We start from the raw sequence: 25,268 nt of genomic DNA on the forward strand, positions 1-25,268 counted from the left end.
GCTAATGTCCTTTTTGATTTGGGGAGTCCCTTGAAGACTTCTCCAAAACTTCAGTTAATGTAAATGATCACTTCTACTGGAACCACTCAAAGGGCCCAGTCCTTCTCATTTCTTACACAACTACAGTGGCTGCAAATCATAATTCAAAATTCAGGACCTTTAAACCCTTGGGTCCTAGGGATCTAAAGGGCCTCCTCATCCCACATGGACATGTACAGAGACCATCTTTAAAAGTCATACTCTGAGTTCCTTACTTTTTCAGTCAGGGCAATGGAGACTGGAGAGAGAGCCTTTGCAGTCATAGTACCCAATCTATGGAATGCCTTCCTCTGTGAAGCCTTAAGTGGGCTTTAAAGAAATTTACCCAAGGCTTCCATACACATCAAATGAGCAGGTTTAATGTTTTGTTATTGCTATCACATTTGTTTTTATTTAGGCTGAGTGTAATTGGACATAAGTTATTGTTCAATCTGTTTACTGTTAAGGATGTATGTTAGACACTTTCACAGTTTCTGTTACTAAAGAATGGTATACTTTCAAATGAATAAAAAATTAAAGTCTGGGGCAAGGGTTGCAGTAATCCTGAAAAATCTAGTTCTCTTCTGTTCATCAGATTTCTTGTGCTCAGCCCTGGATTAGGAAGCAAGCCAAGACAAAATGAAGTCCACAAATGCTCATGAACACTAGGGTGAGCCTTCTTCCACATCAAGTGCAGCACATACAAGCCCCATCAAGGTAGCCACGACAGCACAACTAAATTCACTCATGAAAGAGGACTTCCAGAACTGTTTCAGAAAGTGGCAAGAATGATGGGGTAAGTCTGTTTCAACTGAGGGGGAGTATTTTGAGGGGAATTAATGCCAATGTGTCTTCTACTGCAATATTTTTTTTCAACTTGGGCACACAACCAATGACACTTTCACTGAGACCACATTTTTATCATTTTGCTTTCAGTTCAAACTTAGAAGCATGGTTCAAACTGTGAAGAGATTTTATCTCAGCTCTAATGATTGATCTCTAGATTGTTCGAAGTAAGAGTCATTTGAACTACAACGCACCACTATATTTTGGTTTTTCTGAGACTCTCAGGCATTCCCAAGTGCCTTGAATAGTTGATCTGTAAGAACTGATTACACTATTTTGGGAACTTATTTCCCTTCTACCAAAAACTGACAGAGAGTGCAAGGTCAGCATTGTAAAAAAGGCTTCACCAAAATTCCACAAAAGAATACTGCAAGGAAGTTTCTAAAATGTTTCCTCATAAATACATAAACACACTGCAGGGCAAAGGAGTCAGATCCTTATAAGCACAATTCAAACTAACAGGAGTTAATGAAATTTCCACTGACTTCAGAATTGCTGCAAATATTTGTAACCAGTATAAGCTCAAATACAGAGAAACATTTAACCATCATTTTCACCTACTCAGTAATGCTTAGATTTTCTGAAGATGTTTGGCCTTTAAAAGTGGTATAGAAATATTCCAATAAATATCTCTCCCTTTTTTAAAAATATGTGGCTGGCAGTTACAGGAGCTGGGCTGTAGTTTGGTAAAAGCATATTCCCAACCTTTTTAATACCAATGGTTGCATTAAAAATTAAACTCCAGAAATACTCAGCACAGCTTTGATTTGTTATGATGAGTAGGTGGGTAAGTCCATGCCTAGCAAGTGAGAACTCACATCACAAGTGACTACAGTGCCTAAGACATCTTACCTGGTCTTGAGTTCTGTTAACATCATGCCTGCCCACCTGAAGATTATGTAGTATTTACAGAAATTGTTCCAGATGGGAAGAATAAATGTAGGATTTGTCTTAAGTAGTAACATGGGAGACTTATATAAGACATTATGAAAGCCAGCTTTGCCAAGGTACAAAAGAAACCTTTTTGTTATGGCACTTTTAATCACCATATAAACATCCTCAGTGGTATAAATCTCTCACTGGGGGAAAAGTGAAAATGTTTCCAGTTTAATAGATTTGATTTTGCTAGTATATGATGGAAATATTTTAACAAATCAGCAATAAACCAATTATGTAAGAAGAGCCACCCAAGCTAATCAAAACAACCAATAAAGTTGTAAAATATATTCATTTCTTTACGCATATTTTTTCTGCCAGGAAAATTTTAAAAAAATGTAACGGGGGAGCAAGCAAACAAGGATACTGGGTGAGCTGAAAAGCTGGTAATCCTGCAGAATTATTCAGAGCCAAGGTGATATTCATGGGATTGACTCTGGAATTCTCTCTCTGAAAAAGCCCAGTAGATTATACTAAAATCTACCTATGTTCAAAATGATATTGCCAAACTATACAAATTCAGGTTCCTATAATACCAATGCCAATTTTCAGAAATCTATCATTCCAATACTATAGGTCAGAGGTATACCAAAGGAGATAAAGTTTAGAAACTGGGCATGGAACAGTCTGCTGTGGAAATATATGGAAAATTCTGTCTCTCTAGAGTTGACCTCCAGGTGTATTCATTCTGTACTGACAGATTTATGATTTAGTGATTCCCTTTGCTTTATTTGTTCCTACACCTTCACCCCAAATGGATTCCACTTGTGTGGGTACAAATTATTATTCTCTGTGTTCATATCCTTGAAAATCTCATAAATTGTTTTTATAACTTCTTTTAGCCATTATTTTCTAAAGCAAAAAAGCTCCAGTTCTCATACTCACTGTTCATAATTCAATCAGTTCCTTTAGACCGCTAATCATGCTTCCTCTTTTTCTTTGAATCTGTTCCAATTTGTCAACGTTACTGCTTTACAGACATACCCAAAAGGGGAACATAGATATGTTATTTATCTATTTTAGATATGTTCTTCTGGTGCCTGTCACTCTGGTCCAGAAAACTGTTGTGATGAGATGGAGGGCAGCAGAGGCCATTGCCTGTTTTTTCACTGTCAAGCAAGCAAGTGGTAGCACTGTTGACGAAGGATGGAAGGAACAGCAGCTGATAACAATGGCTGTGAGATGGCAGACTCATTGAGAGTGTCTGGTCCATAATCCCACAAAACTTTAAGCAGAGCTAAGTATGTGCTACCTGCTGATGGAAGGGCAACAGACAAGCAGAAACTTTTATTAATATGTAGAGCCATTAAAAACAGTTCAGCTATTGGGTGGCAATGAATGAAATGAATATAATGATTTATAGTGTCATTATGTGTAATCTATTTTCAATTTTGTAATGCTAATTTAAAACATTTTATAATTGTTTTGCAGTTCTGCAATGCCAATTCAATATGATCTTGTCTTGATTTCTGATTTCCAGGGGTATATCAAGCAGAATACAATGGGGTTGAAGCACTAACGTAAACTGTTATCATGTTATTAGTAGTTATTTGGCAAAGGTAAAAAGTGATGATTTGTCCCTAAATTCTGCAGCAAACTACACCAGCAAAACCTGCTGGCAAACTATCACTTTTCTCGTTTGCTCAGCAAATGCTAATGATATTGCAGTAACATTGGTTTATACTAGCATAACATAATCTGAGATAGCATGGTGATAGCACTGGTATGGACCATTTGTACTGCTTTTTGTTAGTTAAATTATAATGAAAACATATGTGCAAAAATAAAAAAAATAAATTAAATAAAAGGGTATCAGCAGAAAGCTAGTGAGGAAGTCACAGCATGAGTTATGCTTGGAGATCAGTAATCTTTGACCTGGGATGGACATTCAAATGCCCCATATCTGTTCACCCAGATAAAATACCCACTGTGCTCAATTAAAGGACATTGCAGCATCTGTCTCCACCCTTTGCCTTCTCTCCCATCTGGACCATGCCATATGTTTTAAATGCACCTGTTAGACATCTAGTGTAAAATTTGTTTCAAAAATTGGCATTCGAAAGACAGGCAATTTCCTGAAATTCATCTTAATTCAACTCTTCTATAACCATGACTTGAAGAGAACAGAAGAGAACAGAAGAGTTGGAAGGGTCCTTCAAGGCCATCAAGTCCAACTCATGCTTGGCTTCCATGTGTGGTCAGCCATCCAGCTTTAGGCCAGTCCCTTTCCTGGATAGCAAAGGTTGCTAGCTTGATGCATAGCTATGTAGGCAGATGAAACATTACTTGACATAGGTCATAATGCCCTTTGAAAAAGATACATTCTTGAATGACTCTGTGTTATCCAGGATAATAGCACAGGCCTGTTACAGAACACTGAAAACAAGGGAACCCGTGGCTTAGCCTTCTGACTGAAATTACTAATGCTCATGAGATCAGTGCAGCCTGAGTTCATTTGTATGCACAGGGGATAGTGCCTAACTGATTCCAATCCGGTCTCATCTGAACAGAAAGGGCACAGTGATGGCTCACTTATGTATTATCAACGTGTAGCCATCTTGAATCATCTTACTAGCCATCTTTCCTGAAACTGTGCAAATCTGGCATGAATGATATTTAAAGCTACTATCCATTTTAAGTACATCAGCACAGTAATATTTCCTTATTGTCTGTAACAGTCTATTATTATTTCCTCATTATATTGCCTATGTAATGCACCTGAACTGTTCCAAGAGCACTGAGTACCTTCTAGGGTGTCTTGCTTTAAATAAATGAACCTTAAACACACAGAAAACAGTGCAATCATATCCAAGTTTATTCAGACTTAAGACCTGTCGAGTTCAATGGAACTCACTCTAGGTAACTGGGAATAGGATTACAGCCTAAGTGCTCCACTTGCATTGATTTTTAACATAGCTCAAATAGGTATAACACGTGTAACTTCCTTTGAATAGCACCTATATACTACTAAGAAGGTGTTTTTCTTCTTATGGTACTGTATGGAAAATACAGTTCTCTGGACTCTATCCAAAGAGCCCAGGGCAGAAGCAAAATAGCCACTATAGTGTCCATGGACTTCTGCAAGAGTAATTTTCATGCTATTGCTTGTGCAAGGGGTTGCCATGGACCCTGGTACATACAGAAGGAAAATATAAAGTCCCTAAAAGGGATTTGGGATTTAATATCAGCAACTTTCCCAGGCATTGCATCTTTTTGAGAGAAAGAAACCAATATGAAAATGGAATGGCAAACTACATAATGAGACTTAACTGAATACTAGGCGTTCATCATAGGACATACAACCAGGGGTGGTAAATCCCAGCATATAGGAACAAAATTCATTTGGGATAGAAAGTAATATTCCAATGTCCATTAGGAAAAGAACAGATAAATTTATTTTGATTGGATGCTAGTTTCAAAATCATATGCTGCCTATGTACTTATGGAATGCGCTCCCCAGAGAGGTCTGCCTGGCGCCGTTGTTATTTATTTTTCGCCGCCAGGCCAAGACCTTTTTATTTAAATGTTATTTTAATTGTTGAATTTATTTATTGATTTTATATTTATGTTGGGATGTCTCCAGATTTTATGTATTTGTATAGTTATTTATTTGCATTGGAAGCCGTCCCGAGGCTTTTGTGAATGGGGCGGCATATAAGTGTTCCAAATAAATAAATAAATATGTGCCAAGTTATCCTTGGGTAGATAATAGAGGCATGTAGGATTATATAGAAACATCTAAGCAGCAATAAATTAACAAAAGCCCTCCACATCTTACTAATACAGGGTTTTATTAAAACGGATTCACTGTACCTTCACTGCTATTAGAGTGCAATAGACTCATGACTATTTTCCCAATGTTGTTTCTTTTCTGCAGGTATGCAAAAGCCAGTGCGGTGTAGAGGTTAAGAGTGTGGGTTTTAGTCCCTGCTCAGCCATGGAGTCAAGTGGGTGACTTTGGGTAAGGCAGAGACACTCAGCCCAGCCTATCTCACAGGGCTGTTGTAGAGGTAAGATTGCAAGCAGGAGGAGGAGAAGGATATAAACCGCTTTGAATTCATTGTAAGAAAAAAGTGGCATATAATCTAATAGAAAGACAAAAAGGCTTGTGTAAAGTGGTGCTATGGATGCTCCAACACCATTGCTTTCTGCAGGAAATGTACTGCAAGTTGAATTATTCCTGTATTTTTTTACAGTTATTTGCAGAATTAAATGCACACAAATGTATATCCTGCATAGTATTCACCAAATGATATCACTAGTTAGTACTAGGAATCCAAACTGAAGAATGCTACAGGATTCAAATGCACAGCTAGAAGATTTATATCCTAAAGTAAGTTAAACAGATATTATTTAGCAAGACATTCATAAATGTCTACTATTATCTAAAGACATTTCTTGCATTTCAATAGTCATTATATCGTATAACATTATTTCCAAAATAGCATTACCATGAATTATCATGACTGCTGCCTAGCAACCAACACTATTTTTTGAACACTGCTCTCTGTAAACTAGTATTTGTGCAAAAGCGTGTTCATTTGGAGGATGAAAAGGCACATTCATTTTAGAAATCAGACACAGATAATATAATGCACTTAGAGAAACAAAGCAGTGGTAACCATTTCTGCACACATCTTACTAAAATCTTCTCATTACTGCCTTCAATAAGTCTTGTAAAACTTAGTTATGACAGACTGCAATTTCATTATCTTTTCTAGAAAGCAGGGTTTTTACTGGGATTGGTATTTAAGAAACAATGGACCTTTTATTCAGAAGGAAATTTTGTAATGAGAAAGTTTATCTTGCATATATCAGGGGTGTTGAATCTCTGAATAAGGGCTGAATTCCATTTCAGAAAAGCTCTCTGGAGCTGAAAGATGCAAAATGGGCAGGAACAAAAGGAAAAGGGGCAGGTCCCAAAATATCCAACATATTTTTGCTGAGATCTCTTAGTGCCAGTAACTAGGCCTTAGAGAAGTAGCATTGCAACCTCTTAGAATGGAGTAAAACCTGCACAAAAACCAAAGAACTATCAAATACTTGGTAGTTGTGAGAAAGAGACAGGATGAGGAATTGCAGGTGAGACATCCTGGATAAGACAGGGATCCCAGGAGGGCCAGATTCAGCCCCTAATCCTGATGTTATATGCCTTTGGGTTATATCCAGAGCACTCCTCTGTCTGCATACTTTCTTAGACAATGTCTGAAAGAAACGATTGAGTTTCATATTTCATTTATATTTAAATAAAAAACAATAGCAGAGGACATCTTGGTCAGGATTATGGGATGGGATGGGAAGGGTGTTAATTTTTTGTTGTAGATCCAGATAATTTCTTACCCCCTTGCTTGCAGAAGTCAGAACCTCATTGTAGAGTACAGAATTTAAGTTTATTTAACTTTGAATTCTGTTGTGCTTCCTGAATATTGCCCATATTTGTTTTCAATGGGATCCCATGGAACCATTCACCTGAATGTGATCTAGAACCCATTCATGTCTAGAACTGTTCCTGCAAATACTCACACTCTAGTTACTTAGAAGGTTTTGCAGACTTTCTATCACTTTAGTGATGGCAAAACAAGACACTAAATCTCACGGTCTGTGTGTTCTTGTATAAATTTTATTCGTGGGACTGTTTCTCTTCAATGGCTGATGAACTATTTGATCAGGCCAAATGTTTGGTTTGCAAATATTCTGCAAGCAGCTTTCTCAGAGAAAGCATAGTGTTTCTTTTCATGAGATAGATGGAAACATGAACAAGTGTTCTGGCACCTGTATGTCTGTAGAAACCAAGAAGAACTACAGTGTAACAGCTGTGAAGCACTGTGGCAGGAGAGTGCCTTTGAATTAACTAAGAACAGTACTCTGTAGGCTAAGCCTAGTGGCATTTCCCCAATTTTTCTTCAGCTTGACTTCTTTTCAGGTCCAAACAATCACATGAATGCATCCAGACATCAGAGGGATATTTAAACTCTTACTACATTGCTATTATGTATTAATATTCTATATTAATATATTGTTATTTCATCAAGAACCTGGTCTAGAGAGTTTTATTTCAAACTAGTACTTAGTTAAAAATATGGCTGTATCGACAACCATATTTCAGGCAAACTAAACTCTGCTCTGGTAACTGGACTTAGGGCATCAATTTTTGTTTCTGGGATGTAATTTTAACAGAAATGAAGAAGTGGATAATCTGCCTATAATGAGCAATTAACATAGAGATCCTCTGAACAGGAAAAAGAATTGCACAATATTATTATTACATGATGAATAACGATTTTCAAAATCAAGTAGAAAGGCAGACATAGGAAACTGTCTTATCCTGAATCAGGCAGTTCACCTAGCTCAGACTGACAACACTTACCGGCAGAAGCTTTCCTGGGTTTCACATGGGAGTCTATTCTAGTCCTAACTGGATATGTCATAAGACACATACAAGAGCTGAATAGAGTCTACCTGCATGCTGTTCCAGAATCGCATGATCTCAGATCAAATACACCTGTTTCTAGAAGGCAACAAACCACATCATAAAGTCCATGTAGCCATCCAAACAACTCTGGGATAAATCTGTGCAGAAGTATCAATCAGTGCTGAGTTCTGAAAGTAAGATATTCTAAATTATGAACATCCCCTGAAGCACTATTAAACCCATTATCTCAAAATGGGAAGAATGTGGCTCAACCTCAACTCTACCTAGAAAAGGCCATCCACCAAAACTCAGTGATCAGTTAAGGAGGGAATTAGTCAGAGAACCAACCAAGAGACCAACAGTAACTCTGAAAGGGTTAGAAAAATCTGTAGCTAAGATGGGAAAACCCATCAATGTAACTATAAACTGGACACTTCATAATGCTCAGCTTTACAGAAGAGTGGCCAGAACAACACCATTGTGGAAATAAACCCACATCAAAGCCAACTTCGCATTTGCAAGAAGACATGTGGGAGACACAGTAAGAATGAGGGGAAAAGTTCTCTGGTCTGATGAGACCAAAACTGAACTTTCTGCCTTCCCGCAAATGCTGTCCTAGGAACATCATCCCCATGGTGAAGCATAGTGGTGGCAAATTCAACTTGTGGGAACATTTTCCTCAGCAGGGACTGGGAAATTGTGCAGACTTGAGGGAAAGATGAAACCAAATGCAGGACATTTCTAGAGGCAGGCCTATGTCGGTCTACAAATGCCCTGGGACTGGGGCAGGATGAGGACACTAAACATGCAACCACACTGGAGCAGTTTACCTGACCATATTAGATTGGTTCAGTGAAAGTCCAGATCTCATTCTGACTGAGAATCTGTCTTGAAAGTTGCTGTTCAGCAATGCTCTCTATCCAACTTGACAGAGCTGGAGTTGTTTTGCCAGGAAGTAGTACAAACAGTGTGAGCGACTTCAGTGCAAGCAAATTATGCAACTTGGCCTGTATCTACAACTGCAGAAGGTGGTTCCGCCAAGTATGGACTCAGAGGGTAGAATCCCTATGCATCCAATAAGTGCAAATTTTGTTTACATAACATTTGCGCCACAATAACATATTCTGGACCTTCGCACTGTTGAGTATTGTGTGTACATCAAGCAGTAATGTTGCCAGTTAAACCCATCTCAGTTCCAGATTGTGACACAAACATGGAAAAGTTAAAGGGGTGAATACAGCTGCAAGGCACTGTGCAAGTACACCTGTGAGCGTGAATGTACACAAACATATGCATATGGAATACTTCTGTGCATCTATGTTTTAAAGCTACTGATCGCTTCTTCCATGTAGCTGTTTGCTCACTGCTTGATTACTTTCTACATGCACACATACACCGGAGGAAGGAGAGAAACAGAGAAAACTTACTTGTATGGAATGTGTTTGCTGCCATTGACCAGGGCAAGGATGACATTGCCCAGTGCAGACAAGGAAAGACAGAGTCCAGAACCTCCTTCACGATTTTTGCTGAGAGGTTTGACACAGCTGCCTAAGTCAATGAGGTGTAGGCGGCTACGGCCTCCCGACACTGTCACAAAACGGAATGGGGGAAAGGGGGGAAGGGAGAGGGAGGGAGAGAGAGACAAATTAAGAATTAGCTTTCTGATGCGGATGGATCATTGAAAATTTGGTAGAAAGAAAAACTTTAATCCTGTGCCCAGTTTCCTGAAAGTAAGCTCTACTGAATCCGACAGAACGTTGAGTGGGCATTTACAGGATTGTGTTAAAATTAATTCTCTTCATTATTTGCTGAATAGAGACAGTAAAAGCATAAAGCCCATTAAATAAAGTGAACAAGAGAAGAAGGAGAAACACAATGGGATTAATTCTGAGTAGACATACACAGGGCAGTGTTCTGAAGCATGCTGGGATATAAGTTAGGCGGTCTTTGTCTCACAGACCTCACAGAGACCAAAACAGGCTTAAGTGGATTTGGCAGTCTTGATGCTGTCATACCTAAAACGTGTATCCTTTACCAAGCAAACAGTACTGGAGTCCTGGCTGAATTAGAGCCATGGTACTCAAATTGTGCCCCAGAACCCCAGGATTCTCTGAGAATCATCCAGTTCTGTGACAATCATCCAGGTGTTTTCTCCTAAAGTTATATTTAAATTGTAAGATCTTCATTCCTTTGTTTTGTTTAAAAGAAAGAAGTCTGTCAGAATGTAATATCTTCACTTATTTTAATTCAGAGTATTTATATGCATACCTTTAAAAGCATATTAATTTGTTTTAAAGCCAACGTGTTTTCATTTGAGTGGATTCAGATTGCAAAGAATGTCAATCATTCAGGCTTAATACAGGAATAAGATGGAGGCAGAACCAGAAATGTTCTTGCAATTGTCTTCTATAACACCACATTTTTATTTTTTGTGGCAAAATCTAAGTACATCCAAGTCATTAAATTGAAGTATAATTTTTCATATTATTTGTTACTGATGTTATACTAAACATTAGTATGTATTCGCTTAATTTAGTATTATTTTGTTACTAAGCAATAAATGGATTCTTGAATGCATTGATTAACAGTTGCTGTTTACTTGGTAAGAAATGTAGTATTGCAGCATTAATTGGAACACTTTGTTCAAATAAAATGTATCTCACAAAACTTATTTAATAACGGGTTCTGCACTGATTTGCCACATTGAGAAGGGTTCCTCAGGGTTCCTACATTAAATTTGAAAACCACTGAATTAGAGGAACGATACTGATGAAAAATAAATATCTATAAGTTAATAGGCAATTCCCAATTTAACAAAATACAGAGGTAACTCAAAGTGCTCCTGTTTGGGCCAGTTTATATCATTCTAATTCAGGAATAAATTGCCCAGTATAAACTGATCTTCTGTTGCATATATAGGCTATGAGAGGCACGAATTAATCAACTTTTCTCTTCAAAATACATGATAATTGCAAGTGAGAAAGACTGTACATAGTCTGATATCTATGGACACTAAAGATACACAATGTGTATATATAGTGTAAAAAAATATTTGCATAAATGCTTTATGGTTTTAATGGTTGCAAACTATACAGAGAGATCTGGGTATTTGGCAGTACAGTGATTTAATAAGCAAATAAAAAGATTCTGTCTTCAGGGATTCCAGAAGTAGAAGAAGAGGAGGGGGAGGAGCAGGAGGAGGTGTCAGCAAGGACAGAGGGACGACACTCAGCCCTGGCCAGGTAATAAGCTGATGTCAAGTCTGCAAACACTTGGGCACAAAAGCCCTATCTGTCCTGCTCCATTTTTTTTCCTGCAGGCCTTCCTATCCCTGGTGAAAATAGGTATGCACACCTATTAGAATGTATAGTTACATAGAAACACAGTGAGTCAGAAAGAGCCTCCCAGGCCATCTAGTTTGACCCCTGGCTCCAGCGGTTCTGCTCATGACATGCATTATTGACATCATCACTTGCCTCTTTGCTAATCCTGAACCACCCTACTTAGAATTTCTACAAGTGAAAAGACAAGATAAATCTAGATTTTGGAGATTACATTTGTGCAGCCAGCTGGAGCTGGGGGTCAGACTAGATGGCCTGGGAGACCCTGTCTGAGTTGCCTTGTTTCTGTTTAACCAGGCACATCCATATGTGCTCACATTTCAGGAATGCCAGATAGCATAATATCATCTCCACTGGTATATTTTCAGCGAGGGTGCCTAGTTATTTGATGATTTAGCCCAGAACCAAGTGGGAAACAGGGAGACTTACTTCCCCCTTTGCCACTCTTCTCCATTCGATACTGGTAGATGTGCAGAGTGAAGAGCATGTGAGAATTCTTGTGATCTTCCTCCCGGCAATCTTGTTGACTGCTTCGACGTGAGGCGATAGCTGCATCGAGGAAGAAGGCAGCTTTCTCTGCAGTGGGGGCCCGGAGTTCACTTTGATTCTGAAGCTGCAAGGCAACCCAGGGAATACAAAGTACATGAAGCACGCTGTCTGAGATGCAACACAGACCAGGTAATTTTCTATTGCCAAAACCAAAATACAGCATGCTGTGGATAAGGGAATTCTGCTCTGCAAAACCTCTGTGGCCAAACAGAATGCCCCTTCTGAAATGCCTCAACATACACCCCTGATCTGCGCTGCTGAATACAGGAGTTTTCATGCTTCTATTCCCCAGCCTGGCGGGCATTGCTCACTGTCACTGACAGCTGTGTAATGTTCAACCAACTTCATGTCCACAGTTCTTTGCTCTTTCCAAAATTTGTTTTGGGGAGTTATGTGCCTTGTAATGGAGTGTGTAAAATGTTCCCACCTCTGCCACAATAGCTGTGTTCTCTCTCTCAGAATAATCTCCCAAGGCTGTATGAAATGTGATGATTGCTGGATAAAGTGACAGTTGTACAGAATTTCTCCTTCTCCCTCCTTAATGTCAAGTAGAGCACAGCTATGTCTTGACTAGGGATGAATATATTGATTTTGTGCTTTATTTCATCTTCATCCATAGTTAATCCACAAGCATTCTCTGGGCAGACTTTTCTCAGTTGCTCATTGATCCCATCTTGCATTAATTCCTTCAGTTCCAACTGCATCAGTTTGCAGACATTTTTGGTACAAAAACTTGTATTCATTTTGGTGTACATCTTCCAAATATATGTTTTTATATGTATGTCTAGGGTTTAGAACTTGGCATGTTTAGCCACAGGAAATGAAGAATGAGGGGAGATATGATAGCACTGTCAAGTACGTGAAAGGTACTTGAACAAAGGAGAAGGCCAGAATTCTTCTTGATCGTTCCAGAGTGTAGGACACAAAATAATGGACTCAAGTTACAGGAAGCCAGGTTCTGGCTGAACATCATGAAGAACTTCCTGACTGTTGGAGCAGTACAAAAATGGAACCAATGACCTAGGGAGGTTGTGGGCTCACCCATACTAGAGGCATTCAAGATGCGACTGGACAGCCATCTGAGAGGGATGGTTTAAGGGTTTAAGGGCACTAAGCAGAGGGTTGGACTTGTTGGCCCTCTGGCCCCTTCTAACTGTACTATTCTATAAGTCTATATGTTTGCCTAATATATGCACTTTTTTGCAAGTTATTTCCCTGAATGTGACATTGGGTTTTGTATACAGATAGTCCCCAGGTTAAGAATGAGTTCTGTTCCTGAGAATGTCCTTAAGTTGAACTTATATGTAAGTTGGATCACATGAATAAGTCAAATGTTTGTTTTAGTATATGCATATTACCTTTCTATGCAAAACCCTTAAGAAACACTTCCACATTAACTATAGTATCTTAAGAACATTAAAGCATTGTAATAAGGATAATAATATGTTAATAATAAAGTAACCACAGGCACCAAACAGAGAGAGAGAAAGGGAGGGAGGGAGGGAGGATCTATATGTATGTGTGTACGTATACATTATTGTAAAAAACAAATAAAAGAAACAGTTCTTAAAACAGTTCTTAGAACATTCTTGAGGTAACATTAAGCCTATCATTAACTGATGAGGATACGAAAGATGGATCTGGCTGGGGGCATGGTTGGTTACCAGTAGACTCTAGGGTCCAGATGCCATGGAATGAAAAGCTGTCAATGCGACGTCTCTAGGGAACTACATGGCCACTGATGACATGTCACCAGATGTGTTGCACAGTTCCCTAGAGATAGCCGCGACTACCAAATGCATCACATAGTTCCCCAGAGATAGTCATATAGGTTTACGGTGGTCTGCGTGTTTGTAAGTACAGGCTGTTTGTAAACCAGATGTTAATAATCTGGGGACTACCTGCACATTCTTCTCTACTATATAAGAACTTTGTGTACACTTTTCCCTTATATACACATTTGGTATACAATTTTTGTTAGGAAAACTGCACTATAAAATTCAGAGAGGTGCAAATACAAAAAGAGAGCTATGCTTCTGTACACAAATTGATTCAGGAAGTGCAAATTTGGTAAGTTTTCCCTGAAATGTGAATTGAACTAAAATCCCCCTATCTCTAGTCCTGACATCATGACATTTACAATTTCTTTGCCCTGTGCTGTATTATTTGCTGCCAAGAATGAGAAGCAGGAAAGCATGGAACATCCTGGCATGAGGACATGTCTATGTGTTAGAAGCTGAAGAGGGCAAGCAGGAAATGAGATGCACAGCTGTGCATTTCAAATCACAAATAGTGTAGCGCCTGGTTTTGTCACTGGATATTAACAAATAATGCTCCAGTATTTGCTATCAGAATTTTAACTTACCACCCAACTTCCACGGTAGGTTTCAAAGTGTTTAGAATGCACATAGGTTTACCAATAAACCCACACCTGAGCTATGGTAGTTATTTGCTCTCAAGGGGAGACTGTAGCCTTTGGCAGTTTCTTGAGAAGCTTGAAGCCATGGCTCTGCATATTTATAAACTGCAGTTTCCCTGAATATATCCACTGACTACATACATTAACTTTAGAGCAAGATAAAACTCCACACCAAACAGGCAGCAGTCCCTAATGCACAGACTAGGAAGCATTTTGTACAAACAAGACATCCATGAGTTGTTTCTATCAGCAAGGGCTGGAGAGGGAGGTACAGAATTAAGCCAGGCTATGTGCTAGAGTGGTGGAATAGTGCGGGAAAGGAAATCACAAGGTTTCTGCAACTTGTGTTTCTTTCAACTGGGCCATGAAGTTTTTCTGTTTTGTTTTTTTGTTTTAAACCAGTTGGGTGTTCCTCTATGAAAAACATTACAGTTATTCTTGGCTTAACCAGGGCTCACATTCACAGCCTGGCAACAATTAATAAGTAGCTATTAATACTTTCTACAAGATTACTAATCCTACTACTATAAATAATGTAGTTCATGGAGATGTAAACAGCCATATTATCGGCCTCCAGCTATTTGTGCAATATAGTAAATATTTTAGTGTGCTGTTATACTTTGGAGAAATTATTGTAGGAAGGAGACAAATTTTGTTTGATCTGAATCCTTTCACATTTTACAGCAGAGTTCCCTGCACAACATCAAGTTATGCCAAAGGCACAAATATTTAGGCCAGGAGAGCAGATGGCCCTGCAGCTGCAGGTCATAAAGTTTCTCATGTGCCTGAGAGTAAACACTTCCAAGTTAGAAAAGTTTGTGTTGGGGTAATTTTTAAAATTTGAAACCATCCTAATGAAAACAGAGCAGGCTTTGTATTCACCTGCATGCCACATATTGGGTCTTCACAAAGGTAGACACCTGGGGACTGTCCATCCTGTAGGCTGCCTGTTGCCACTTCTGAGAGCAAGTCTCTCAGGTTTTCTTCTTTTCCCCACACTTCTACTGCTGAGATTCGGACTGAGAAACGAGCTCCTGTTTTCTCTTTCCGTTCATTAATCAACTTGAAAAGCCAAGAGATGGCGCAAGGGATTATGCCGAGATTTTGCATGGAATCATCTTTTCCAATCATAGTGTAGGATTTTCCTGTTTTGAGGAAAGGAAGTTATTAAAATAACTGCAAACAGCAAATGTAAAGAAACGGGCCATAAAATGCAGTTAAACCCTCTCAGGCCAAAATCTGATCTGCAATAAAGTATTAGTGTTACTGGCTGGATATTCTGATCACTTACTTATTTTATTTTTGCATCTAAAGCCCCATTTGGTAAAACTGAGTGAGATAAAACTCATCGACAACTGTTACACTGAGGCTTGTTTCATGCAAAATAAACATCAACCAATATATAAACAAAATCCATCCAAATAAACAATCTCAAGTCAAGTTACTGGAGGCAAAGCCACTAATCCTATAGACAGACTGGATCTGCCACTCCTCATCTCATGAATATCAGATTTTTAATATCAGGAGAGGTAAAAAGTAGGCAGAATGGCTTTCAAGTCTGCACCGTATCTCCAACACAGCCAGGAACATTTCCATCCCATTGCTCACAGTGGAAGTGAAATAGGTTATTATTGTTGTTTTAATTCTAAACCAGGAGGAGGAGTACTTCTGCTCTAGCAACCTTTCCACCTTGCTGACAAGAGATAAATAGCGCATTCGAAATCTTGGAGCTCTCTTGTGGACTGCAGCCAAAATTAGCTACTTAAAAATGGTTGAAACAGGAGGAAGATGAAATGAGCAGCTATTCTTGTGGATAGTTACTGTGAATGAATATGTTTTCCTGTTCTTTTTTTTTTTTTTTTTTGGTTGATGTTGTTTGTTGTCCCTCACATTTCTTTTGTTATAACTGCAAATAACAATGTTTTTTAAAGTCATTATTCAAAGTCAAGGATCAGTATAAATAGTGCTTATACTTATTTTGAATTATTATATTTGGAGGAGGTATAAGCCTGAAAATGTTTTTATCAAATATTATTTTCAGACATATTATGCTGAATGGAGCTACTACCCCAGATTACTTCTAGCCTTCATATCAACATACCACAACTAACCCATGAAATTTAAAAATGGTTACTTTCCTTAGTTGAAACATAATCATTTTAAAATACGATTCTAAAGCAGGGATGAAGAAACCTTAGGCTCAGGACTAAATTTATCTGCCTTCCAGTCCCACTGAAGCTTCAAGAGTTCCCCATGCCTCCTTCTCTTGACCACACCTCCTTGATGATTCTCTGCCTGTGTGTAGTTTCCCCCCAGAAAGAGCTTTAAGTTATATATATACATATATATATATATATATATATATATATATATATATATAGAGAGAGAGAGAGAGAGAGAGAGAGAGAGAGAGAGAGAGAGAATTTTCAGCTTTGTGCACCCCTGTAATGCGACCCACAAGATCTTCTTGGTTTAGGCTGAAAGAGATACCTCTCCTCGGCTCTAAAACGGGATTAAAGCACAAGAGCTGTCCGATTCTTTCCTGCTACTGCCTGGCATTACAGGGATACATCAACTAGATACAGAAACTAGATACAGAAACTCATACAAGAAGACAAATTTGTTGTATAGCATTGTTTAAATATGAAACATACTAACCTAGTTTGGCATGTCCAAAGCAAAATACACACCCATCTGCTCCATTCACCACAGACTGGATAACTTCAGCTACTGTTCCTGCACATACTTCAGCCTACAACAAAGGTAAAAATGCTAGTTATTGTTAAAAATAAATGAAATCTATTTCAATGAAGATGGAAATAATCGGCAGAATCACCTGGATCTTACTTGAGGAAGCCAACAGGCTCAAGCCAGCAGAAATCTGGTCCTTACTTCTGGACTGATAAAGAGAGCTATTATTTTAATGTTGACATTATTTCTCTCCCCAGTATATAGGCAACATGGTATACTGTTAGGGCGAGGAACTTTTTCATCCTGTAGGCCTGTTTGTTTCTGGACAACACTGCACTGTTGGCCTGAGATCCCAATGTGATTACCCAAACCCAGTTCAGCCACTTAACTCTCTTAGTGTATGCAAGTATTTCCATGCATAACATGCTGCCTTTATTCTTTAATCTATGCAATGCACTCCCCAGAGAGGTCCACCTGGCGCTGTCCTTATTTGCTTTTCGGCGCCAGGCGAAGACCTTTTTATTTAAACGTCATTTTAATTGTTAATATTATTTGCTTATTTTATCTGGTCAGGGCGGCTTATTTTACATTGTTAATTTGTTTTATATTTTGAATGTATTATATTTTAATTTTATGTTGTGAGCTGCCCCGAGGCTTCGGCAAATGGGGCGGCATAGAAATGTTTTAAATAAATAAATAAATTCCATTTAGAGTTCTCTGAAGCCTGGTTGAATAGGAGATGGGTAATTCCTTGACAAGGACTCACAGCTGCCACATCGGGACCGACAGGGAATTGTTTCAAGGCAGCATACAGGAAGGGAAGGACAATTTTTGAGAAGGGTTCATAGCTTTAGGGACTGGAATTATCCCTTTGCCCCACAGTAGTAACCCTCTCCAAAAATTGTCCTGTACTACATTTAGGCTTTTAAAAGCCTCCATTTACTCAAGACTTTTTTCCAAGCCAAATGTAGCACAGCAGCATTGAAAACAGGAGAAATATCTCTGTAGATATTGGAGAGTGAAGACTTTAAGTTGGAAAAAATATGTTAACTCTGATCTTTGCTAAGACTGGGAAGAGGATAATTTCATCTGAATGGGAACAGACACTGGGGGTAAGGAGTGTGAACAGAAAAGAGGGATGGAAACAGAGAAACCAACAAGATGGGAAACCCACGCAGGCTGTTCGTATAAGGCCTGTGGGCCAGGAATTCCCTAAGCTCATTGTGCTGGTTAGAGTGTTAGACTGAGACTAGGCTTCAGATGGCCATTCAGCTGTGAAGCTCATGGATTTTATTTATTTAAAGTTTTATATGCCGTCCCAATACTAACAGTCTCTTGGATGACCTTGAAGCCAATCACTCTTCCTTGGCTTTATCTTGCAATGGTGTGTGAGGACAAAACGGAAGTCAGAATCGTTCATACTATTCTGAGAAACATCAAAGAAGGGAGCCGATACAAATTTAATGAATCAAGCAATGAAGTACAACAGGGTTTCTTGCTTTATGAAGAGAAGAGGCCTAAGATGAATATGTGGCTTGAGATATGTAAGCAATAAGCTGGCAGTCATTGCAATGAAGCACTTTAGTTTTTTAAAAAAGGTTTCCATAGTTCTGACATCAAGGGAGTGAGTCGACAAAAGGAAACGTTGGCATTCATGAACCAGGAAGTGCACGGAAGGAGGAGATGGATGGCACTGAATTGTACACATTGATGGTAAATCAGTGGCTATTATTAATCTATTTTACTCACGTTTCATGTTAAATTGGTACACACCTTGAAATAGTAATATTAGTTGAGAAATACATCAACTAGCCATTTTGAAATTCCATTCTTGATCTAATACCACTAAAATCAGTCTTATGGACAGTGCAACAACAAATTGCTAAAACTCTGTCAGACTTTACTTACCTGAGAGGCATCTTGAGGAAAAACGGCATCAAATGCAAACATCTTTGGAGGCACTTGACTGCCCCTCTTTTGGAAGGTGTTTTGGCCTACACAGGACAGTGGGTCATACAGAGTAATTTGCTTTTTACGAGGATCCACTTTTAAGAAGGCGCTGGATTCAGAAGAGTCCCTGGCCAGGGTAGAACAAATGCGCACCATGACTTTCACCTGTCAACAAACACAGAAGAAGAATCCCATATTTTTCATTAGGTTATGTAAAAATGATGGGAGGTAAACTTTCAAGTAGCCTTCCTGCTTTAGCAATGACTCAATGAGACCCTCTCCAAGTATTTTGCACCAGTGGAGCATAGCTATTATTAGCAGCACAATTCTATGCATGCACACAGGGAAATAAGTTCCATGAAGTTCAATAGAAAATAATTGCGGGTAAATGTGTACAGGACTACAACCTAAATAAATGAAATGTTTAAAAGCTGTACAGGTGCAGATAAATTTTAAACAGGTGAGATAAGGTCTGAAACCCACTATTTACCCATCTCCCTCTAGCCATAACAATTTGCACATTTGCAATTACCAGGTATATGAAGCTGCATGTTCTTCTCATGCAAACACTTTGCCTTTTCACCTTTCTCTTAAATAACAAATGGAAAATTAACCACCCTCCCCTGATCCAATTAAGGGAAATGAAAATGTTATCTTAGAGAACAAGATATCAGATCCAGTGCTGCACTTCTAAAACCAAGGGATCAATGAAACAACAGCAATAAAAGCTAGATCTGTGGTTTAAATGTTTCAAATAATCCAAACGCACACAAATAAAATGCTATGTTCTCAGTGTGTCTCAGTGTAGGATAATGAAAAACCCAGCCTTTAAGGGTCAATATTTGGAATGCTTTTCAACAGATATGATGCTATAAGTTGTAAAGGTTTGGCATATCCTCACTGTATGTAAAGTAGGCAATGATAAGGTGGTCTTGTATATGTAACAGAGCTATAAAGCAACCCCTGATAAAAGAGCATTTCTTTGAGAGTAGATTAGTCCGAACCTTATGAGCCATTGATTAGACCTCGTGCCTGAAAAATGAGTATTACATTGCAATCAGCCCAGCAATTTCACACCTGCCTTTAACTTTCTTAGGTCTATCTGTCTCAGAAAAGAGTTTAACCTCAAACAAATTGCAATAAAAGCATATCACTCATTAAATTCTCAGAAAGACATGCTCTATCACACAAGGGAAGTCTCTCAGAATTGCTCCCCAAGGAAAATTGTCCCCCTTCCCTTTTAATAGTGCCTCTTCTGCTATTTGAGTGCCTGAGTGGGAATGTGTCAGCATAAACTGCTGGGCTAAAGCACCCCTCTTTCCTCATCATGCATAGCTGGAAGGACGAATAAATCTGATTTATAAGCAGATTCCTTGGTTACTGATGCATGCATACCAGGAATTATAGTTGAAAAGAAATGCTAGTAACCTGCTAAACTGATACATGGCATTTTGAATTTCCATGCAACTATAAAGAGTGATTAATATAAACTGAGATTATAATTGCTTTATGAATCGTTGACTTTTTCTGAGTAGACAACAATATATTACACTGAATAGCAGCGATGCGTTCAAGTCCTTAACTCCAAGTCTTGAGTCTAGCCTCAAGTCTTTACTTTCAGGTCCAAGCTGAGTCTCAAGTCATTGCAAAAAATTTTTGTGTCAAGTCTCACATCTATTCTCAAGTCTCAAGAGCCAGCTTTAACAGAAAAAAGGAGATGCTGGTGGGGGGTGGGTGAGTTGTAACCCCCCTCCCCAGTGTTCCCATCTGCACTTCTCTCAGTGATGTACTGAAGTTCTATACTTGAACTACATTTATTTACACAAAGCTGTGCCTGATTAAAAAAAACAAAACAAAATGCAGGTTTTCAGCCCAAGCTCAGGCTCTGCTTACCATCACGACCTTTAGCATAAAAAAAGCTATCTGAACTGCACAGGCATTGTAAGCAGTGAACTCTGGATGACTGTAGGTGATACAGTGCCTTAGCAGTATACAGGCTATACAGTGCACCCCACTTTGGAGGCACCCCACTACTACCAGTGATTTATTTAAGCTGTTGTTGCTCATTCCTCCCTGGAAATGTGTGGGAACACAGTGGAGGTGGCAGACAGAAGTGTGGTTGCACTTCCTGCTAGGGAGAGCAAAGTGTGCCAAAAAGAAGAGATGAAGCCTTCCCTTCCCCCTGTCGGAACCCCCGCTGCCTATCCTGCCCCTGCCCTGCCCCCCTTGAAACTCCCTCCCTTCCACCGCCTCTGCTGTGTTTGTGCCCATTGCTGGAAGATGCCTGCCGCCATCTTATACTGAAGGCAAAACTGGGAGGTCCATGACCGGATCTTGCCAGCTAATTTTCTTTGGGGCTACAGGGAGAGTCTAAACTTGCCTTTCTCATGCTGCAGCCCTATCTAAATCACAATTCCTACTGCTACTTCTTGAAGAAGAAATCTATAATTCTGGAATATCCTGCATGCAATATCTACTGCGGCCCTGAATTTGGTCACATGGAGACATCTTATCCAGTCTTGTCTACTCTGCCAGTGGTTCTGAAAGAACTTGGACAGTGAAAGGTTGTTCCTTGCCTATTTTCTAAGATTATTTTGATTTTAGATGTTAGGGAATGAATGTGGATTATGGTCCTTCCTATAGGCTACAATTCTATATACACAGACAGACATGTATATATTTATTTTATTTATATTTATATTGCAATTTATATCTTGCCTTTTTCCAGCAAAGGGCTCAAGGCAGCTTACATCATTCTCCTCCATTTTATCCCCACAACAACAACCCTGTGAGGTAGGTTGGGCTGAGAGTCTGTGACTGGCCCAAAATCACCCAGTTGGCTCCATGCCTAGGTGTATACATGTTTACATCCAAGTAAAGATGCACGGGGTTGAGATGCCTGCATACTCTCTTATTTTCTTTGCCTCTGCTCCCACCTTCTTGTTTAAATAAATAAGTTTATTTCTCTCAGGGAAATTTAAGATTCAGTAAAGAAGTTTGGGTACTGTCAGACGAAAAGTACTATCGACATGCAAATTATAGATTTGCCTTCTGTAGGTAACTTAAAAACCAAATAGATACCATAGTCCTAGTTATGAAAATAGTAAGTAAAATGGACTTCATCAGGCAGAACTGATGGAGCCATACGGCCGACTGCATTCCCATTTCACATACAATTTATGAATAAGTAGGAGTACTGGATTTAAAGCCAGAGAAAGACTGGGAAATGCACTTTAATGGGGAGCCAGTCTGAAGGAAAACAGCAAGAAATTAATTAAACTCAGGGGTAGCCTGAAGAAATCAATGAGTCCGTGTGCATATCTATGTGTGTGTTTAAAACAACCCCCCCCCCAATTCTGTTGTAGCAGTTGAAGATCTTAGCTATTAGCAATAATACAGAAAATGATCTTGCAAGTTACTTTCTTAGTCAAAGGGGATTAAAAATCAAAGTTGTATATTTTATATTTTCTTTTTTGTGATTTCTCCATAACAATGCTACAAGTAACTAGTCCTCCCCATACTTAAAACCATCACTATATATATTATTTGAAGTAAACCAATTCCCCACTCTTGAATGCACACCTTAACATGCTAAGTGGGTTTCAGAGTGTAAGAGAAGCCAAGAGCAATGCCTCCAAGGGGCCAGACACTTTTATTCAGCTGGTTATCTAGCAGGGTCACCCAAGGCAGAATGGTCAAAGCTGAAACAAAAGACTCTTTAGAAGTAACATTCCGCTCAGCAGAAGAAAATGGATATCTCTAATGCTGATGGGGGCAGAGAAGCTCCTGAAAGGCAGCAACATAGCTGAGGTGACACTAGTGGAGAATCTTTCACAGGCAGTGACAGTAATGCTCAAGCTAACTCTGCAAAGAAGAAAGCAAGGGTAACCTTGGAAAAAACCTGAATCTTTTTTAGTTGAAAACCCTATGATGAAACAATCCAAAATGCAACCAGCGATGGTGCCAGAAGATAAGAATCTCAGGTTGGAAGGCATTCAACCAGCCACAGGGTAAGAGCAAAAGACACGTGTGAATAGTGCTGTTGCTAATGTCACAACTAGATAAAGCTGAAAGGAAGTCTAGTTGCGCACAAGTGAAATGAAAATCCAATGTGGCACAGCCTACCCAATTAGAACATGGAATGTGTATAAATAAATAAATAAATTATTATTTATTATTAAATAAATGTGTGGTATGAATCAAGGCCAACTGGTAACTGTAAAGCAGGAAATGGTACAGATAAACATCATAGTATTTGGTGTGCATTTAGTTCAAATACATCATATTATTATTATCCCAAGTAGATTGGAAAGGGACATTTTCAGTCAGACAAACAAAGTGAGTATTTAACTCTAGAAATTACTAACTCAGAAGAAATTGGGTGGTTCTAATACTGAGGCAAGTTGTAAGGGGTTATCATGCAGAGTCAAACCAAATAAGATCAATCTGATTTTTGGGAAGCCTATCAAAATAACCATCATTCAAGTCTATACTCCAACAACAGATGTTGAAGATGAAGAAATGGAATTTTTTTATGTAAATGTCCAAGAAGAAACTGATAACATACCAAAACAAAACATGTTGATTTAAGTTACTGGGATGTGAAAGTAGGAAACAAAGTAGAATGAAATGGTGTGGGAGAATTTGGCTTAGGAGGCAAAAACAAAGCAAGAGAACAACTCATAGAATTCTGCGAAGAAATACATCTGTCAAGCACCTAATCAGACGACTGTACACATGGACATCACCAGACAGCCGACAGAGAAATCAAATAGACTCTGTGCTTGAAATGAGAAGATGAAGAAGCTGCATTCTTGGAGGACCAGGAGCAGACTGCGGTAGTGATCATGAACTATTAGTATCAAAAATCATAGCAAAGGTGCAAAAGATCACTAACAGAAACATAGTGCCAAAATACAACTTCAATAACATTCCTGGGAAATTTAAAGTCCACCTAAAGAATGGATTTGCATTACTGAACTCAATGGACTGTGAGCCAGAAGAACTGTAGACTGAAAACAGAGACATCATTAGGGAAGACTGCAAAAAGACAGTTCCTGTAGCAAACAGAAGGAAAAAAACCTAAGTGGATGACAGAAGAAACACAACTGTTAAGGATAGGTGAGAGGCTAGAGCAAACAGTGACAGAAAATAAGGGTCAGACTCCTGAATGCAAGGGTCAGCAGCTCTCGTGTAGAGACAAAAAGAACTATTACGACAACCAGTGTAAAGTAATAGAAGACAGCAACAAAAGAGGTAAAACAAGAGACTTCTTCCAGAAGATTCAAGAAATCAGAGAAATTAAAACATAGATTAGGAATACTGAAAGACCAACAGGAGAATTTAGTATCTAAGGAAATAAAGAGAAGATGGAAACAATAGAGATAAAATGGATAACAGACTCTTTCAAAGAGGAATCGTGTGAGAAAGAGCCTGCAATATTAGAAGGTGAAGTGAAAGCTGCTCTGAAAACACTTGGAAGGAATAAAGCACCCAGAGTTGATAGGGTACAAAGAGAACTGTTTCAAGCTGCAGAAATAGAATCGCTCCACATCCTAAAATGAATATTCCAATGATTGTGGAAAACAAAACCTTGGCCACAGACTGGATATATTCCAACCCACAAGGAAGGAGATGCTAAGGACTGCCACAACTATATGACCATTGTACTAATTTCCCATGCAAAGTGATGCTCAAGGAGCTGCTGCAAAGAATTTTACCCCATATAGAACAAGAAATGCCTGATGTTGACAAGTATCAACAACAAAAGTAACAAAGTGAGTCAGGTTAACAGGTTCTTCATTTTATATTTAGTAGGAACTACTCAGTGTTTTTGCAAGTATGTTTAGCAGTGCCGAAAAATACATCCCCTTTGACAGTTCCTGGAAAAATGATTGCCTATTCAGGTCTGTTGCATCATTAGGACCCCGAAGGTATGGAATGGGCTTCCACGGGAGGTGGCTGTGACCCCATCGGTGAGGGTGTTCAAAGATAGGCTGGACATGCACATGGTGGGCACGTCGTGAGCAGAGCCAGCTGGAGCCAGGGCTCAGACTAGATGGCCCGGGAGACCCCTTCTGACTCGCTCTGTTTTTATGTTTCTATT

At 39.0% G+C, this 25,268-nt stretch overlaps 1 protein-coding gene across 1 annotated transcript in view; it reads right to left on the minus strand.

Annotated features, from left to right (window-relative positions):
* KIF26B (kinesin family member 26B) overlaps nt 1-25,268 on the minus strand; it is a 356,451-nt gene that overhangs the window by 55,124 nt on the left and 276,059 nt on the right. The window contains exons 6-10 of the mRNA XM_044419364.1: nt 19,121-19,327; nt 17,180-17,273; nt 15,404-15,666; nt 11,983-12,166; nt 9,640-9,799 (exon numbers count right to left, since the gene is read on the minus strand). Of these exons, the coding sequence (XP_044275299.1) occupies nt 9,640-9,799; nt 11,983-12,166; nt 15,404-15,666; nt 17,180-17,273; nt 19,121-19,327 (908 nt within the window). The remainder of the gene's footprint in view (nt 1-9,639; nt 9,800-11,982; nt 12,167-15,403; nt 15,667-17,179; nt 17,274-19,120; nt 19,328-25,268) is intronic.

This window comes from Varanus komodoensis, unplaced genomic scaffold (genome assembly GCF_004798865.1).
Source record: "Varanus komodoensis strain SLA01 unplaced genomic scaffold, ASM479886v1 scaffold1, whole genome shotgun sequence".
NCBI classification, from domain to species: domain Eukaryota; kingdom Metazoa; phylum Chordata; class Lepidosauria; order Squamata; family Varanidae; genus Varanus; species Varanus komodoensis.